The 19529-nt window shown below is 41.0% G+C and overlaps 2 protein-coding genes across 3 annotated transcripts; both read left to right on the forward strand.

The window, feature by feature from the left end:
* The first annotated feature begins 2315 nt into the window (after positions 1-2315).
* Positions 2316-5670, forward strand: LOC112287108 (protein-tyrosine-phosphatase IBR5). 2 transcript variants are annotated; one of them, XM_024529799.3, is made up of 6 exons: positions 2316-2606; positions 2975-3315; positions 3859-3958; positions 4099-4156; positions 4541-4647; positions 5086-5670. In XM_024529799.3, exons 2-6 carry the CDS (start codon positions 3082-3084, stop codon positions 5373-5375), a joined length of 789 nt encoding a protein of 262 aa, XP_024385567.1. In that variant the 5' UTR covers positions 2316-2606; positions 2975-3081; the 3' UTR covers positions 5376-5670. The 2 variants fall into 2 exon arrangements, with proteins under 2 accessions (XP_024385567.1, XP_073392417.1); XM_073536316.1 differs by lacking the exon at positions 4099-4156 and adding an exon at positions 4201-4267 and having other exon boundaries at positions 2331-2606.
* Positions 5671-9023: 3353 nt separating this feature from the next.
* Positions 9024-15309, forward strand: LOC112287107 (casein kinase 1-like protein HD16). The gene is made up of 16 exons (XM_024529798.3): positions 9024-10161; positions 10517-10642; positions 10780-10853; positions 11002-11071; positions 11193-11248; positions 11356-11427; positions 11562-11656; positions 11867-11933; positions 12057-12186; positions 12364-12582; positions 12695-12837; positions 13052-13226; positions 13342-13432; positions 13636-13793; positions 13969-14157; positions 14282-15309. Exons 1-16 carry the CDS (start codon positions 9553-9555, stop codon positions 14339-14341), a joined length of 2334 nt encoding a protein of 777 aa, XP_024385566.1. The 5' UTR covers positions 9024-9552; the 3' UTR covers positions 14342-15309.
* The last annotated feature ends 4220 nt before the right edge of the window (positions 15310-19529 follow it).

Raw genomic sequence — 19529 nt, forward strand, 5'->3', positions numbered from 1 at the left:
TAAAAGAAAAAGAAAACTGAGAAAACAAATCTTCCCAGGTGGAAAGATACCCTCTGCTCTGTCCATTCTAGGATAAGCATAGGCCTGGAAAGAAATCCAACGATGCCGGTTGCGCCGGTCGGTCTCGCGCCCCGTTCTACGCACAGTATTCTCATTCCATCCACGACCTTGTATGCGTCGTCTTGTCTTCGCATGAGTTGGATGAACAGAAAACGCACTACGGATACTAACAATCATCCGCATGGATGTGAGATATTGTACCTTAAACTATATTTGAAGAATCAATATGGCAGAAAATAAAGTATTCCATTTGAGAAAGAATGCACACATTGGGTTTAAATAATCAACCCTAGATTGTGATTGAAGTAATTGATTGGCACTAAAATTAATTTGTTGAGTAGTTTGCTAAAAGATGGATGTGGGTATTTCATTTGTGTCCAAATGTTCTAACATGACAATTGGTTTATTTTGTGACCTAATTTTATTTGATACTCGTTCCATCATGATCCTAGGGTTTACTTGGTAACTCTAAAGGCATTTTAGATGTAATGGTGGTGATAAAAGTGGAATATCCCTTTAATAGGCTTATTTGTCAACAATTCAAATTCAAAACACTTTTGTGCAAGTACTTCCAACCCACAACATGAAACTTCTTAATAATGAGATCCAATGCTAGTCACACTATTCCATGACTTTTTAGATATTGCAAGGTGATTTGTAAGATTGGAAAAAGTAAGTTCACATAGTATAGTACTTTCTATAGTTTCCAACCACATCCACCTTTGTTCTAAACTATTGAAGAAATTAAAATTACAATAATAAATGTAAGAATATATATATACAAATATAAATGTAATGATACTCAATACCAATTCAATAATTTATGTATTTTTACATGGTACAACTCAATAAATGCAAGTTACAACTCTATTGTTATATATTTTGTTATGTACATGCTAATTTAATGATTTCTTTAATCATTCATTTAGTAAGGATTAAAATAAATAAATAACAATCCTAAAAATAGTTACTATATACAGTGGGTTTCAGTTATTCCACTTTTTGATGATATTCAATTATTTTTAGTAACATGTCTGAATGAAGCGCAGTTTTGGGCATTGTATATACATAATACGTCATTCTTTGCTAAGATACACAAATATTAGGCATAAATTTATGTAGTTACTATTTTGTTTTGGTAAACATGTGTTTTGTTTTGTTTTTTGTTTTTTTGGTTTTTTTTTAATGAACGGGCAATTCAATGTAATATTTTAGACACACCTTAAAATCAAGCAATTTTATTCTAAATATTGTTGAGTTTCTATTTTTTTTCTTCAGGTTAACAATATATTTTTGGAGACCTAACACCATTATTTCATGAAAAAAACGTAATAAATTTTAACATGAAGAATAAAAGCAGATTAAAATAAATAAATAAATAAATAAGATCCCCTCATTCCTCTTCTTTTTTACTGTGTTTCAATCTTTTAAATCATTTTCTCTTCCAGAGGAATATAAATTGCCAAGCAATGTAAATACTTGTAACTACATCTATTTTCAGTGAAAAAAAGATATATACACACACACACACACACACATATATATATATATATATATATATAGTATTTTTTTGAAAAACATTATTTTAGAACAACCTTGATAAATGTGATCAACATACAAAAAACTCCAAAAAATGTTATAATTAAAGGAATGCATAAGTAAATTAGCAAAGAAACCAAACAATGTTATATTATTCTCAAATAACTTTATCAAGATTTTTTTTTGATATTTATTTAATAAATAATTAAAATAAAATAAAACCATGAAATATTCATTTAACACTTGGATATACTTTCAAGTTGGGGGAGTGTAAAACACACATTTTTTTCTTACATGATACCCATGAACTTGAGGAACATGAACGAACAGAAACCATCATCATCTACGAGTGCAGCCACATTCATCGAATCCCGGAAACAACACCACACTGCACCAGTGAGATATTTGGACAGATATTTAGAATGACGTCATCCCCTCATTAGCAGATTAGTTAGGGCCAGGTCCACAGTCCGACGATCCACCTAATCGGACCAAAAACGAACGAACGAACGAACGAACGTACAAACCAACGAACTTCACATATTCGCCCTTTTTGGCACTTCCGTCGAAAGATGAAACCAGAAGGTCGCCGTGGATGCGCACGAAATTCGTCCAAACTTCGTCCGAACTTCAATGCGGTCGTCGGGGGGGGGGGGTGGGAGAGTGTAGGAAAACTGCGGCGTCAGCCTCGGAGAGGACTCCCAATGGCCCCGCGCTTCAAACTTGGCTTTGGCTTTGGCTTGTCCGTCAGGCCGGCACCTGGCTCCATACCCATTGTGGTTTCGTGGTTTACGCCTTCGATTGTGGGAGGGGATCCATGAATTCAACACCGCACTGTGTCGCAGCGCTGTGAAGCGATTCGATATCACCCGAATTTCGACTTAGATTGACTTTGCAGCCAGACTTGGAGCGTTTTTTTCCCAGAGATTGGAGTGTGTGTGTGTATGGGAATCATAGGTTATTTTGAGACCGTTGGTGTTGAGGAATTTTTGCATTGATACTACGTGGTAAGCAGCAATCTTTGTCTGAATTTGCTCAAGCTTGGGAGTTTTAGTTGGGGTTGATAGCGGAGATCTGTGTGTGTGCGGATTTTTTTTTTTTTTTTTTTTTTTTTTTGGTGGGTGTGATGGTGTTTGATTAAGGCTGTGGTGTGGTCAATTTTTCGTTATTTTGGGAGTGTTTAGGTTGGTTTGTTGGCAGATGTGATCTGGATTGTGTTGCGGAGAGGCAGGGCGGTAGGAGTGGTGAGTTTTGAGCGGTTTCAATTAGATGATGATTTGGTGCTGGAGGATCAAATGTAAGTCATCGAGATGTATTGATGCCCTTCTCGCGAAATTGATAGAGTGGAGTGAATGGTATTGAATTTTGTACCCAGCACGTGGAGGAGGTCTATTGTATTAGTAGGAGCTGGTCTGAAAGAGAGAGCAAAGAAGAGGTTATCGGAGTCGTAGAAATAATCGAAATACAATAAGATAAAAGAAGATGCGGAAACGAGAGCGAGAGAATCCGTGTTTTGTATGTGGGCATTACCACAAGTTCGAAGACGGAGAGGTGTGTGGGATCTGTGGCCATCGCCTGCAAGAGGCGACAGAGAAAGGTCCCCAGCAAAGTGCATTTTCCACTGAAATTCTACCACAGTTCTTGTATCTGGGTAGCTATGACAATGCATCGCGTGCGGAGCTTCTGAAAACTCAAAACATCACTCGGATTCTGAATGTACGTGCCCTGACCATTTCATTTAATCGACCGGTAATTTCCTGTAGATGATATCCTCCGAATCAAATAATGGAAGAGTATAATGCCATATAAAAAACAAGGCTCCCCGGTTATTTTATCGTTTTTTAGGATAAATTCTATCAATTTAGACTTTATCTGGAGAATTATGATTTGCGTATTCGATCAATCACTTCCAAGTCGCACTTCGCCTAAATTGGTGCACTTTACAATGACCCCGCTATGCTACATAGGAGTTTATGGTAGTCTGTTTTACGTGTTAGCCATGCTTGGAGAAATATATACATATCTTCCCTCCTCCACTTACTTTCTAGACTCCAACCTAAAGTCCGACCATGGGTTTAAATGTTCAACTCTGGACTCTTCCAAGTGTCCGAGATTGAGTCGGTACAAGAGGATAGCTTCATCCTTCGAGATCTTGTCTTATAACATACACTTATTAAGTAATTGGGATACACAAAATCAAATCAAAGTGTGTAATTAAATCCTCTGTTTTTTTTTTTTTTTTTTTTTTTTTTTGCCCAGACTGTTCCAACATGCCAGAACCTTTACAAGAACTCTTTTACGTATCATTCGCTCAAGGAAGACAAGACTCTACCATTTGTGGAATGTCTAGAGTTTATTGGTAAGTCTCAGGACACTATTTTTGACAACTAGAGTTGCAGAAACCTGGATTGTGTTTGAGGACAAGCTCTGGTGCTCTTGTGTTCAACAAAATGTGAATCAGCACGATATTTTCTTACTATATCTTCTTCCTTTTAATAGAACAAGCTAGGGTGGACAAAGCTCGCGTGTTGGTGCATTGCATGTCGGGGAAAAACAGGTACGAATTCTAACAAGCGCTATTTGTCTTTTTGAGTTATATAGGTATAGATTCAGCTTTCCGTAGGCAGCAAACTTGGGGAAGGAGTGGCAGTGGACAGAACTATTGTGGGTATAATGGCGCATATCCAGCTTTTTAACTATCCAGTTTATTGTAAAACAATGGGTACATCTATGCGCATCCTGAAGCATAATTATAATACAGAGATATTACTCTTTGGTTGCTTCATTCGAAAAACAGGTGGTTCAGTTGTCATAACATTATTAGGAACTTCCTTAAAGCACCCTTCAGACAAGGCTTATTCCAATCTTGGGTGTATGAGTTGTATTTGGGATACTTGTCTGCCTCGAGAAACTGTTCTGACTGCAGACAAACCCTCCACAGATCGCCTGCTGTAGTTATCGCTTATCTGATGAAACACAAGCAGTGGAGACTACCACAATCATATCAGTGGGTAAAAGATCGAAGACCGTCTATAAATCTTACCGAAGGTACGTATTTGGAATCCAGCTCAATGGGACTCTCTCTTCTTGTCTTAGATTTCTGGTCAAATATACTTGTTCTACGGTCTTATTCTACAGAAAACGTGTTCGACAAAGTGTCGCAGTATGACTACCACTCCTTCGCACGGTTTCAACCGAGGTTCAAGAACTATGGGATGGTTATGATGACTTGGGATTCCACAATGTTCACTCTTACTATGGTATCGTGCTGCGCTTGAATCTGCTCTTTGCGTCCGGAGTATTAAGTTGCTCAGTGATCTATACTGAAATTCTTCGTGAGCTTCTAGGAATAATATATTAAAATGGTTCGGCCTGTTACGTATTGAAGCCAGAGTGTTCCGTCCCGAGGTGTCTATTGTGGACACTATTGTTGGTAATGTCATGTTCAAGCGCCGTTACTGATCAATGTACTAATGTGACGTGTAGCGGTTGCGCAACAACTGCAACAATTCGAGATTGAAGTGTTTGGGAACAATGTGACCAGCACACCGATATACAATACTCCTGCTGGCGTTACGTTTGGGTTTGGTTACTCAGCCCCTGTACTTGAGGCAATAGTTCCAACATTTACACCGCACCCAGTGGCCAACACCCTTGCTCGAGCCCCAGTGTTTGGTTCCGTTGGCGTGACCGTCCTCCCCAAGTCTAATTTTGTGTTTGGAGCCATCAGACATGAACCAAAAGCAGCCATGGATCAGAGCATGGACAGCTCTTGATGCTTCTCTCTCCTATTTTTTCGCGCGCGCGCATTTCTGAACAGTCACATTTCGTATAGATTGTATGATTTGAAATGACATTCATTCGTTTCCGTGTATCTCAAAGATATCGTCTATTTCTGAAGGGAATTGGTAGCTACCTGCTTAGTGAAGGGGCACGAGATTATGCCTGAGCTTTTGTCTTCTTTCCAAGGCACGTTCGGTGGCTTTTTCGGTGCCGAGGACTCGTGTAAGACCTTCACTTGACATGATATGTTACCATGTCTTCTTACAAGTTGAGGAAATCCTTTGGTTATGTGTTGTGGTGTCATGTACGTGTTATCCCACCGATTTTCATTCACTCGGCATGTCGTGTAATCCTTGTGCCAATTTCAGTCCAACTAAGAGTACGCCTCTTTGTTGCCTAGTGACTTGCTGTGTATTGTCAATAACCTGAGCATGCTGGCAATGAACTTGAGTACATCACAACATTCGAGAGGAAAAAAAGCTTATTCTCTGATTTTTCACAACACTCTCGAGACACCTCTCATTACATCACACCCTCTACAGCTGGCCCCTCACTTTTCATCACCTCACACGGCACTCAAAAAAATCCTCTTCGCTGGAGCGTCTTCGGAGATGACCTCTAAACTCATTCCATCTCCGGCAGTTGTGACAGGCCTCAATAATGTGGACACCCCCCATGACTGCTGCCCTCACCCAATTCGGAATCTTGGCCTGAAAGCTGGACTGGAGTAGGCTGTTCATGGTAATGGAATGCGCTGGACCCTTTCTAGTCAATCTCAAGCCCAGCATCTCCTCTTCTGCTTCACTGTGTCCGGCGGTTTGCTCCTCAACAAACCTAACCTCCCAGACTTTCAAACCTGCCCGATCATTATTAGGCAAGCCATTTCAGAAGCTTGAGAAGTTAAGCAGCAGCAGCAGCAGCAACTCTGAATGAATGTGAATAGTTAAGGCTTCCGCTGCTGCATTTTCCACTGCTAATGTGGAATGTGGACATGAATGCCTCATGGAGGCTATTGATTTTTCCATCACAGAAATTAATAAAAATTGTAGGGGTTGCAGTCCACCAAAACAGTCGACTTGAATGAGTGTACCACTGACAATGTACATCATTCAGAGTCTGTTCATTTCACTCAACCCAAACAGAGAATGAATGAATCGATGGAGCCTCGAGGGGGTAGGGAAGAAGAACGAGACATATTCCTTTAGTGGAGTGGGCTACACACTTTAATTAGGGTGGCTTGTTAACTGGTGGTGCTGTGCTGTGCTGAGGAAGGATTAGAATTAGGGTTTTGCCGATAATACTTGCTTTTCTGACCCACTCAGGATCCTCCTCTTTCTGACTTCGCATTATGTGATTTACTATTCTGGCTGCCCCTCTATTATGGATCTTTTTGCGGGGGCCGGGCAGAGAGGAGGAAATATTCATTTCTGTGACGCCACACATCATTCCCCACCAACTCAAAGCCTCCCACTAAGTTTGTTATCCTACTCCATGCACAGCGGAATCCACGAGGTAAAGCTGGGCTGTTTCGAAACAAGCCATATTTTAGCCCTTTTTTTACCTTTCTTTCTTTCTTTTCCTCTTTTAGGTGGCCATTTCAGAGCCATTGCGGAGCCATCTTTCGAACTTTGTTGCCTCTTCTGTTCTCTGAAACTTCAAATCAGTATGGTGGTATATATCTCCAAGGTAATATCCGAACTTCTTTTTTCTTTTCGTGCGTGTCACATGGGCAGTCGCAAATCACTGCCAGTCTTGGTGGTCACCACAGACCCTCAATGAAAGAGGCAATCAATGGATGATCAATAGATGAATATGTTGCTGTTTGTTCGTTTGTTTGTTTGTTTTTTTTTTTTTTTTGGTATCACATGGTAGGGGGAAGAAGAAGGGCCTGGATTGCATGGAGGGGGTGAGGGTGCTACTGCCCCCCCCCCCCCCATGAATTGATGTGTTCTGCACCAACTTGCACTGGCGTCAGTGCTTTGGCTCCAAGTGAGATGGTTCTCCGCCCCCTCTCAAACTTAGTATTATATCATGCCTTTGGGGGAGGAAGGAATCAAGCCAGAGCATCTCTCACTCACTGAGTAGGGTTTTCGTCCATAGATGAATGACTTAAGCGTCAGATGGTGCTTGATTGAGATTCTTGAGACAGGATAGTAGATCTTGAAGATGTGTATATATAGAGAGAGAGAGGAGATAAAAATCTACTTTGTACTCTTGTGCAACAGGAACGTGGAGTCAAGAAGCCCTTCCCTCCCTTTTACTATTTTCTTGATGCACAAGCAGAGCACTTCTGCCACCTAAAGATAAAAAAGAAAAGATGCTGTGCTTGCTGATTTCAGGGTAAAAAATGCAACCAACTAGGGCAAAAAGAAGTTAGGTGGGTAATAAAGTAGTAGTTGTAATGTATGCAAACAAGGTGGAGTTTTGGGATGTGGGTGAGGGATGAATGGAGAGTAGTGAGTGAGTAAGGAAGGAAGGAAGGAAGGGGGAGAAAGGGGGAGAAGGATGAGCTTCAAAGTGATGGGGTCTGTTTGTTCAGTTGCCCATGCTTGGTAGAAGAAAAAGGGGCCGGGGCAGAAGGAGGACAAAGAGGAAATGAAGGGTGGTGAAGTTCAAAAAGGACCAATGATAATGAAAAGGAGGTAGTGAGCTCTCCTCCTTGCTCGATTGAATGAATATATGCTAGATAGATGATAGAAGGTTCTGGTGATAAGTGAGATCATATCACAGTGCTTGCTTGGTTGAAGAAAGGGCCTACCCCCCCTCTGCCCCTCCCCTCCCCTGCCTGCCTGCCTGCCTGCCATGAGTCTCACTTCTCGAGTTGGCCAACCACATACACCACCACCAAAGTCATGGCACCACATGCAGCCCCCATGACCAAGCGACCCTTGTTCCACAAAAGAGGCCCCCTCATTGGAGACAATACGGGGATGCGAAATAGCGCGGTCAACAACACCACCTTGATCCCACCACCACCACCCATCGCGCAGTTCACCGCGCGGGATGCAGAATGGTTCCGATTCGGCTGCCCTTCCTCCTTCTCCCCTTGCGCGGGTCGTCGTCTGACGCCCCCTACTTCTGACAGGCAAGCACTGCGAGGGCGTTCTTTAATGACACCGGTTCTTGACAACGTTCACGATCGCGTCGCGAGGGCGGGAGTGGCGCGTTCGCAATCGTTCCCACTCGTTCCTGGCCCCCTTCCTATCCTTATCCGTTGCGAAAGGGCGGGGAACGCGGTGGGGAGCGCACGGGCCACCCCCGGGGGGCGGGTGCGGGAAGTAGGCTGTTCAAGGTAACCGGTCGGAAACGGCAACAGCGTTGGCAAACGGGAAGCAGGCGAACGACAGGGCTCTCACTCTCTCTCGAAAACGAGGAAAGGAAAGACGGGCTGGGCTGGGCATCGCGGTGGGAAAGGGGAAGTGGTCAGGGAGCCAGTGGGGAAGAGGCAATGGCAGGGTAGCGTTCCGTCCGGTGCTGCGGAGAGGGCCCCGATTTGGCCATTTCGATTTTTTCTGTTTTTTAATTTTTTGTCGTATTTTATTTCCGAATTTTTTTTTTTTTTTTTTTTTTTCGTCTTTGGTTTTGGTTTTTCTTCTCGATGTTAGAGATGGTAGCTGGTGAAGTTCTGTGATGAAGTTGTTGATGTTGCCAAACCTGGTAGGAAAAAAGCCGCACCACGGAACACTCGCAGCCGCAGAGTCTCTCGCAAGCATCCCCGGTTCTGGTCCCAAGGGACGACTGGAGAGGGCTTCCGAGACTGGCTTCATGCACTCGCTCGCGCAGACATGCTTACACAGAGTTTCCGATAGAGGCACAGAGTGACCGATATTGAAGAGATATACTCGAGGTTGTGTGTCGTGGTTTGGTGTGGTTTTTTTATGTCGTGTATGCCGTGCGACTGATGTTGTGTGGTGTGTGGTGGATGTGGATATGAGGGCCAGCGCATTGGAAACTACTAGAGGTGGAGAGGTCTGAGAGAGATATATCCTGCGAGGCAGAGTGGGGAGGGTTTGGTGGAAGTGGAGAAGGAGACGAAGATAAGAGAGAGCGGGTACAAAGGGGAAGGGAGGGAGGAGGGCAGAGGTGTTGAAGGCGGTTTGAAGGAGTGAGGAAAGATATGATCGGGAGAAGAGAGAGAATACAGAGGCTGGTGGTGTGCATGGGTGAAGGATGCCAGAGCTGCGTAGTGGAGCGCGCCAACCCCGCTCTCCACCCTTGGTGCCGGCAGTAGCTCCGCCCGCCGCATGCCCAGAGTCGTTGCCGGAAAGGCGAACGACTCCTCGTAGACGTGTAGGAGTTGCTGGTGGAGGTACTGGTGGTGTTCCGGTTGGTGTAGGAGGCACTGCGGCAGAGGAGGCTGCGGCGCAGTTAGGACATCGAGTTAGGACGAGGGCTGCTGTTGCGAAGGAGGCAGCGGTTGTGACGACTAGGGTTGCCGGCCGCGGAAAAGGTGCTGGTGCGGGCACTGGACGGGTTGCGAAGCAGCCAAGGAATACTAAACCTGCAGCCCTACCGAAGGGTGCCACTCCGCCCAAAGGGAAAGTCGCTGGGCGGGGCAAGCAAGTGCCTTCTAGATCTCAGTCTCCAGAACAGGAACCGTTGCAAGATCCCTGCACTTCGGAGGACAACGTTGAGGCGGATTTAGATCTAGGGGAAGAGAAGCAAGAAGAGGCAGCCGAGGAAATTAGGGAGATGGAGGAGGAAAGCGCTGGACGCAGTGCCGAGAAGGTTGCCGGAGCGGGAGATGACGATGGCAGTGCTGCACCTCTTCCAGAGAGGGTAATTGCCGTTAAACACTTTCTCTTGTCGATCTGTCTGAATGTGGTTTTGTTCGTGGAGCTTTTGTTTTGGGGTAATGCATGGGGATGGACATTTTCTTCACATTATCGTGCGTCAGATTTGAAGATGTGTTACGTGGATAGATACGAATGCATATTTTTCGAGGAGTTTTGCATGTCTGTAGCATGCCCGTACTGTATCAGTGTTCTTTCAAGCGGAGAACATCGTGTTCGGTATGAGAAAAAATTGTACAAGATATAATGTTGCACTCCCTCTCTGTATCTTCTTTATTTTTTTATTTTTCATTTTATATTTTATCCTATATCATTGAGCCTAACTTGTGCTCAATGCGCAGGTTCAAGTTGGCGGCTCACCAGTGTACAAGATAGAGAGGAAACTCGGAAAAGGAGGCTTTGGACAAGTCTATGTTGGTCGTCGGCTAAGCGGTGGGACAGAGCGTACTGGTCCACAGGCTGTTGAGGTATTCAATTTCTTACAATTTGTTCTGCTCTACTTCTTTCGCAGCAGCATGTTTGGAAGATACTCTGCATATTGCATCGAGGTCTTGTGATTTTTAATGTAATAAGTTTTGTATTCATATTGAACTCGTTTGTGCAGGTTGCGTTGAAGTTCGAGCATCGGAGTAGTAAGGGCTGCAATTATGGTCCTCCTTATGAGTGGCAGGTTTACACGTGCGTCTCAAGCTTGTACCATTGTGATTTCACTCTTGAGATGTGATTGCTAGTGTCGCATTTACCTCTCTGTATTTCTTATTTTCATCATCAAATGTGATTAGGGCTTGTCTCCTAACCTTGATGGCTGGCGCGGGTCTTTCTGCAGTACTCTTGGTGGCAGTCATGGTGTTCCTCGCGTACATTACAAAGGTCGACAAGGCGACTACTACGTCATGGTGAGTCACCTATTGAATTGTTGTAGTCCAAGCAGACCTTCAGTTTTCATGTGGTCGTCTTGTTTTCAAACTTTTCTCATGATTTTTTTAATTCGATTTCGACTTCGTTCATATGCTGCAGGTCATGGATATGCTTGGGCCAAGTCTCTGGGATGTCTGGAACTCTTCAGGTCAAGCGTAAGTATTTACTACCCTGATGTTCTCTTCGTCTATTATTACTGCTGGCGAGGATCGTTTATCACCAATTGCAGAGAAAAATTGATCCCGTAATTTTTTTTTTGCAGGATGTCAACTGAAATGGTGGCCTGTATAGCCGTGGAGTCTATCTCAATCCTTGAGAAAATGCACTGTAGAGGGTATTGATTTTATTCCCTGTTTTACTTGAGATTCAAAAAGCCATGTGAATATAGTGACAGTTCTGCATCTATTGTTGGTTTGTGAACTTTTGGATCACAGGTTCTTGTTCTCATAGCTCATTCTGATTGAGCAGGTATGTACATGGAGACGTGAAGCCCGAGAACTTCCTCCTGGGACAACCTAATACACCTGACGAGAAGAAGCTTTTTCTTGTAGATCTCGGGCTTGGTGAGTTTTCAGTATCGTTGTGCTGCAATTTTTTCTTTGTTCACACATTAGTAACCTCCTCTGTTCCAATTTGGCGTTATATCAGTTTTTACATCTGTTAACTGTTAGATGAAGTGCATTTGGACTAAGAATTAGATGAGTTTATTACCACTACGTTCATACACAAGTCAATTTCACACTAAGATTAACGTCTTTCTCCCATATGTGAAGCTACTCGATGGAGGGATGGTACAACCGGTCAGCATGTAGAATATGACCAAAGGCCTGATGTGTTCCGGTGAGGTTCTTCCCCCTGTCCTGATCTGTAGTTGCCATTCCTGTTTTGGCTGTTTTGGCGGTTGGGAGTGACTGTTTTGCCCCTGAGCTATATTTTGATTCTGTGTAATTTCCGTACATGCAGTGGAACTGTTCGCTATGCAAGTGTGCATGCACATTTGGGAAGGACTGGGAGTAGGAGGGACGACTTGGAATCACTGGCTTACACTTTGGTATTCCTTCTGCGGGGTCGTCTTCCTTGGCAAGGTTATCAGGTACTGATTAACTTTGTGGCTAGTAGCTAACGAGGAAGTGATCAATGTGAAATTTTTCTTTTCTTCCCACATCCCACATCCCACTTTTTTTGTATTTTGTTTGTTTTGTTTTGTTTTGTTTTTTCTTTTTCCTCTCACTATTTTTCATTTGGACGTGCTATATATTTGGTTTTGTAGGGCGACAACAAAGGTTTTCTGGTGTGTAAGAAGAAAATGGCAACTTCTCCCGAAATGCTGTGCTGTTTCTGCCCGGTTCCGTTTAAACAGTTTTTGGAGATGGTCGTAAACATGAAGTTCGATGAAGAGCCAAATTACGGCAAGCTTGTTCTACTCTTCGATTCTATCTTAGGTCCTAATCCTGCTGTGCGACCCATAAACACAGACGGTGCTCAAAAGGTGCATTCTATGATCTTCTTTTACTTAGTTTTTCCTGTTCCTACACAGAGGATTCTTTTTTTCAACCTACTCTTTATTTGATCATCATATTAATAAAGTCTATCGTTTCCAGTGTTCCATACAGGTTGGTCAGAAGAGAGGGCGAATTAGTGTTGAAGAAGATGAGGATGACCAACCTAAGAAAAAGATCCGGTTAGGAATGCCTGCAACTCAATGGATTACCGTTTACAACGCTCGGCGACCAATGAAGCAGAGGTATGGCGGTGTGAGCTTTCGTCATTGATGTGGTGTGATGTTGCTCAGTTAGGCATCAGCCCGGTCATGTCTGTATCGTCGATTTTGACTCTGTCTTCCTGGATGTCGATTAGCGATTTAGATTTCTACGACATGCATTTACTTTCAGCAAGCAGCCTAGATTTGGACAGACCCATTTACTGAACTTTCATTCCTATTTTGTTTCGACGTGCAGGTATCACTACAATGTAGCTGATTCTCGGCTTACGCAGCATGTGGAAAAGGGTAATGAAGACGGTCTGTATATAAGCAGTGTGGCTTCTTGTACAAATCTGTGGGCTCTTATTATGGATGCGGGGACAGGATTTACTGCTCAAGTTTATGAGCTGTCACATGTATTCCTCCACAAGGTGGGTGTGTGGTGTCTCGCTCAAGTTTTGGGTAGTATATGCAGCTTGTCGTTCAATGATAGAACAGCTATCCCTGTTATGCGCCATGCCCTCACATTGAGTCATATTTTTACAGGAGTGGATCATGGAACAGTGGGAAAAGAATTTCTATATCAGTGCCATCGCTGGTGCAAATAACGGAAGCTCCTTGGTCGTCATGTCTAAAGGTATTTCACCCGATGTTACATTTAGATTAACACTATCATTTCATGCATATGTACTTCAATTTTTTATTTTTATCATGCTGCTTAATTTTTGTAGATTTATTCCCGTCATAGTCCTTTTTAATTTTAGTTATTTTTTAATTTTTAGTTTTGAGTTATTCGTATGAATCTTCGTTGTAGCTCATCTCCCGATTTTGTGTTAACAGGAACATCATATACACAGCAGTCATACAAAGTGAGTGACTCTTTTCCATTTAAGTGGATCAATAAGAAATGGCGAGAAGGCTTCTACGTTACATCTATGGCCACAGCGGGAAGCCGATGGGGTGTAGTTATGTCGCGAAACGCAGGTTTCTCTGATCAGGTAATTAGCGCTCTAAGCCTACTTGATTTACGAAAACCGCATACTATTTTTGCTTCTTCGACTCGGAGCAGATATGAAGTAAATGAAAATATTTGCTGACCAATTTAGAATTCCTGTCATCGGACATCACCTGATTACATTCCTCTCTCTTACCGAATGTATTTGCCCTCTGCAGGTCGTTGAGCTTGATTTCTTGTATCCCAGTGAAGGTATTCATAGACGATGGGACAGTGGATACCGCATAACCTCTACTGCTGCGACTTGGGATCAGGCAGCCTTTGTTTTGAGTGTACCTCGGAGGAAGCCAGCTGATGAAACTCAGGAGACGTTGCGGACATCTGCTTTTCCAAGCACACATGTGAAGGTTTGTCTTTGTTTTTCTTGAAAGAGAAAGAGGGCTTGTATTCGTCATGGGAGTCAAATTATTATGAAGTAACTAGCTTCTGTCGTTTTTAGTGGACTGATTTCCTCGTGCTCGACTTCTGCAGGAAAAGTGGTCTAAGAATCTTTACATTGCAGCAGTTAGTTACGGGCGGACTGTTTCATAACCTCTTTCGCCGAAGCCAAGTTGCTTTAATGGCTTGTCGCCAGGGGCTTTGCGAGAAAGCGTAATTGACTTCTAGAATTCTCTGGCTCTCGTGCCTAATTGGCTCGTCTTGTCGCATTTGTTTGAGTGGAAAGTATTACGAACCAAGAGCTGAGCCTTCGCCCCTTGTGAGTTGGGGAATGCATATAGGGAGGAACATAGGTGCTCTAAGTTATCCAGATTGTTTGTTGGAAGGCCTATACTGTCTTGCTGGCGATGAGGTAGGGATAGTGTGATGGCACTCCTTTGGGTAAGGTCGATGCTCCAGGAAATGTAGTGCTTGCCTGAAGGAGGATTCGTTGTTACTAAGACGAAGGAAGTTCCACTCAGGTTTGATGTGATTATTTTACATTTTCCTGGCTGCGTTGAGCTGACCTAATGCGCCTACTCCGTTGGCCATCAAACTTTTGCAGGGATGTAGTAATGGGAAGATAAGATTCTGTATTTTGCGCTCAGTTTTTTGTTGGGTATAATATAGGCGAAACTGTTCAATATCCCTGGGGAAACCTTCCGGGGACAAGTCCCTGGACCAAGTCTATGTTCAGAACTCCCTCGAGCGTTTATCATTTTACAAGCCACGTTGCCGATATGACTTTTTCCAGAGTCAATATGTGTTGCCTGAAACGCCTCTGTGCACGCTTAGGTTTTTAGTTTGGCTAAATCTTCACGCTAAACCTTGGTTACAGGTCCATTAGACTTATTAGTTTTATAACTGCGCGAATGGGCAATCATGCATTGCTGTGCCCATAAATATGACGTAGTCTGATTTCAGTCCAATAATAGGTTATTTAACTACACATTTTTGTTCAAAAATATCTATGCCTAAACTTTTGGCTTTCTTGCGACGTTTTTCATTTCTGTTATTTTATTTTCATTGTGGAACTACCCTTTTTCTATAGTAAACAGTTCACTGTCAATGCTTTTGTTGTACTTTTCTTGGATTTTCCTGGAGCAAGACTGATAATGGGCATCAATTGTGGATGGATGATTCTAAATTTTTCTACTTTTGAGTCCTGCTCCCCATCTGGTCTATCTTTTGTGCGTGTAGTGATGCGGAATGTGTTGTCAACACGCATCTTACAAGAGATGTGTCCTTTATTGAGAAGAAATTGAGATTTTACCTCGTTTAGTGAAAGCTTCGGTGGATTGAGATCGTTGGGATCTGTAGATTAGGTAGGGTCGAAGGACAGTACTCATGTTTACTGTTCACAAACGTTGTATTGACACTTTGACGAGTATTGAGGAAGGGTTCGCAAAATCCATGCCGATGATTTTGGTCGCGAATGGAATGGAACTGCAACAATGTTTTTTCTTAGTTTTGTGGGCACACTTCAGTACAGTGACGAGATGTCAATGTCTTTATGAACATTTTATACTTGTGGAAAAGCTGTAAGATATATTAGAGTGGTTGTAAAAAGACTTGTATTGTGCGTAGCAAAACGTCGGCCTTACGGTTATCCTCTTTAAACGATTCTAGTCTTATCGTTGAGAGACCAGGTGTGTGCACAATAGAGTTTTAAACACTACTAAATAGCATTACTGGAACTGAAATAAACTCAAACTGTATCAATGGGAAGAATATGCACACATTCGTTTCCTCACAGTATATTGCAAAGAATTTTGAAAAACTTCTTCTGGGAAAATAATAAAAATACATATGATTTTATCTTGTAGTTATAATGCAGTACGTGTTATATGAATTATGTTATAAAACAAATCCAAATTAAATACTGAGTATTTTCTAGCAAAAATATATTGAGCTTGGAAAGACAAACTTGAATAAGTTGTAACAAATTGCTGTGCCTTTGGATTTTTTGATTGGTTAGAACACATTCAAAGTATCGATATAAGTAGATGCAGAGTTATTGGCATCTCTAGAAAGGCCTTGAAATGCTTCAAGATTCTTTGATACTTCACAAAAAATGTTTAATGGGTTTAAATGAATTTGATGCTTTGAACAGCGTTTTAAATTCTAAAAAATATTCTTAGATAGCACTGAAATGTTGAATTTCGTGGAAGTAAACTTATGTTGTTCAGGAAGGGTGGATAAAGTCTATGGCATAATGACTGGATCTTTTAATGAAGGAAAACAAAGCCAAAGATGAGAAAATGAAGGTGATTAACAAATTATATGAAAAACAATTCCTTTTTTGGCTGTTAAAAGCAGGGATGTCAAGATGTATGAAATTTCGAAAGATTGAAGAGGACATGAAGTAGAATCCTCAAAATGCTACAAATCTTCAGAAATGTTAAAAAGAAACAAAAAGGTAAAATAAGTCAAGGAGATAGCATATACCATTTTGGTGGATCACACAACTTGCAGACATCACACATTACAAAGGATTTTGTGGACAAGTATTGAAGATACCCTACAACAGTCAAAAAACCAAAATCATATCCAATGTTGCTAATTTTTATAAAATGCTATTCTTACCATATATCATAACTTCCAGCTACTTTTTCTTCCTTTAGAATTCAATCTTCAAATTCAAAAAACTTACACGTGGGACTAAAGTTAATGAGGACACCTTTGATCTGCTAAATTTGTCGCAGTTGGATGTGGGCTTCTGGCAGAGCAGTCACGGGATCGAATCCTGGCACCGTCACTCACTCCGCAAGTTCTTACAGATGGACATCTCACAATTTTGCGGTGAGTTTAGGGTCTTGCGGTGATGTGTTCTCAAATCCAGCGAATGTCTTCAAGATCCTTGGTTTCAAGATTTTTCCTAAATTTGTTACTTAGGTGGGTGCAAAGTGCAAGGTGGGTGCAAATTCTAAGGTCAAAATTTATGATTTAAATGTTTCAAATGAACACCATTGATACTTTTCTTAGGACTCTAGATTCTATTAAGAAAAAAGAGGTTGGAATCAACAATATTGCATGTGTTGAATATATTGGTTATAGAAGGATACTTGTTGTACCTTTTGTATAATATTATGTCCAAATTTTATTAGAGATTCTAATACTTTGTTAGTCTTTAAAATACATTTTGTTATAAAATCCTCCACCTTCTTAATCATTATTTATTTAGTGCATATTGAATTGAAAATCTCATTCATATCTAATTCTTTGAAATGACACCATTAGAATCTTTGCTGGATTTAGTGATATTGTTATTATTGTAAATCTACAATTTCATATGGTGACTCTTAAGTAACTGAAATTGTTAGATTAATAATAAAAAATTTACAATAAATAAATAAAAATAAAATAGCAATTTCATTGATTGCAAATTGACTGATGTCTTATTTAAACTATAAATTTACTAGTTTATAAGCATAGAAAAGTTGGAAACTTTGTTAGCAGTTTTATTATTTTTTGGCAAATCTTTGAAGTAGGAGCAAAACAAAATTTTAAAGATAAATAGTTTTAAATGCTATTACTAAAATGATAAATATTGTAGTATTAAAATAATTTTATAAATACTACAACCAACATTAAAAACTTTTACACACTACCAAACTTACTTTTGTTACATACATACAAGGTTAATGTCAAAATATTTCTTTATTTAAAAATCTCATTGAATATATAGTGTGATTCTTTAAATCTAATACTTTATTTTTTTAGATTTCGATGCAAAATAGTAATATAAAAAATAATGATATTGAAATTCTATGTATGTAGTTTAATGTGGTTTATTTCAAAATTGAAATTATAATATCATGCAAAGAGGATTCTTAACAGATTTTATGTAAACTAAAATCATATAAATATTACATCTATTCTCTAATATATATAAAAAATATCTATCTTTAATTACTTTGTAGCAACCATCATAGAATTCTAATTCAAGTCTATATAAAATTATTTCTTGTTTCCAATTTATTCTCAATATGTTTATAAAAGCTAATTAAATAATATGCTAAAGCAAATTTATATATATATATATATGTATTTTTAAATATAAGAAAATTAAAACATTTATTTCAAGATTTTTAAATATTAGTGACACATTTGGTGAAGATTGAGTTTAAATATTATATGTAATAAAAGCTTGAAATAATACTATGTTTTTTTTTTTTTTTTTTTTTTTTTTTTAATCCATCAAATAATCATAATTTTTGTATTGACATCTATCACTTAAAGTCAAGGATTTTACAATTGAGATTTAAACCACCAACATTTTATCATGTAAAAAGACACTATGTTATCATGTATGTCTAATTATGTATGATTTTATAATCATCCAACTATTTATTTTAGTTTATGTTCTAGCTTTTTAAGTTTTTTTTTCCAACTTCAAGATATGAATCAGAAGACAAAAAGAATAATACCAAAAAAGAAAGAAAATCTTTTTTCCAACATTGCTTATTTATAATTTGCATTACTTAAATTATATATATATAAGAGGTTGCTAAAGCCACACCTTCTCTTGTCATCTCAATGCTGAATTCCTAGTTCCTTGTCTTCATTCCATGTTTCCCATCCCAAATTTCATCATCCCAATTCCATGTCCTCTATCCCAAATATCCTTGTCTACATTCCTTGTTCTCCTTAATATAATAAGAAGTTATTATTATTACTATTAGACCTTGGCTACCATAGATTAGCGAGGGGTTGCAAAATGAAGGAAGAGGAGGGAGAGAGTGTAAAACAAAACTTGTTCCAAGCTAGGAATGGAGGTGGGGAGGGGGGGTTGGGACAAGGGACATGGGAGAGAAACGGGGACATATGGGACTAGGAATGAGGATGGATGGAATCATGAGATGGCAAGGGAGGTGTGGCTTTAGCAACACCTGGCCTTAGCTTGGCTTGGCTCGTGCCACAAATCCATGGGGAGGGGAGGCAAGGGGGCTTCCTACGGAGCAAGGATCGCTGGGATCGCGCTGCCATGGCTCCCGTCATGTCGTCATCGCGCACGATGCGTGCCAGGAATCATGCCTATGTGCACACGGACAGCAAAGCAACGGAACGGGAACGGGACGAGGGCGACGAGGACTGTGTCGACGATGAGGAGTGCGCCGCTTGATTTCGTCGGCTGTGATGCATGAGAAGCCGCACGGTTGGGTCACAGGAGCCCCAAGAAGCTTCCGAGGTAGCTGAGGGTACGTGGAGCGCCTCCCGTGTCTCCTTCCGACTCTCGCTTCCAGGGCTCCCGTTGGCTATAAGACCCGTTTGCTTGACGCCCCAGTTTATCACAATCCGC

The sequence above is a fragment of the Physcomitrium patens genome, chromosome 9, assembly GCF_059467195.1.
Source record: "Physcomitrium patens ecotype Gransden chromosome 9, ASM5946719v1, whole genome shotgun sequence".
Classification (NCBI taxonomy): domain Eukaryota; kingdom Viridiplantae; phylum Streptophyta; class Bryopsida; order Funariales; family Funariaceae; genus Physcomitrium; species Physcomitrium patens.

What these genes read in the sequence shown, in the direction of transcription:
- LOC112287108 (XM_073536316.1), top strand. Translation starts at nt 3,082, where the DNA reads ATGCGGAAACGAGAGCGAGAGAATCCGTGTTTTGTATGTGGGCATTAC. An exon ending in ACATCACTCGGATTCTGAAT is followed by an intron (nt 3,316 to 3,858) that starts GTACGTGCCCTG and finishes TTTTTTGCCCAG; the next exon opens with ACTGTTCCAACATGCCAGAA. An exon ending in AGTGGACAGAACTATTGTGG is followed by an intron (nt 4,268 to 4,540) that starts GTATAATGGCGC and finishes AACCCTCCACAG; the next exon opens with ATCGCCTGCTGTAGTTATCG.
- LOC112287107 (XM_024529798.3), top strand. Translation starts at nt 9,553, where the DNA reads ATGCCAGAGCTGCGTAGTGGAGCGCGCCAACCCCGCTCTCCACCCTTG. An exon ending in TGGAACTCTTCAGGTCAAGC is followed by an intron (nt 11,249 to 11,355) that starts GTAAGTATTTAC and finishes TTTTTTTTGCAG; the next exon opens with GATGTCAACTGAAATGGTGG. An exon ending in CTTGGTCGTCATGTCTAAAG is followed by an intron (nt 13,433 to 13,635) that starts GTATTTCACCCG and finishes TTGTGTTAACAG; the next exon opens with GAACATCATATACACAGCAG.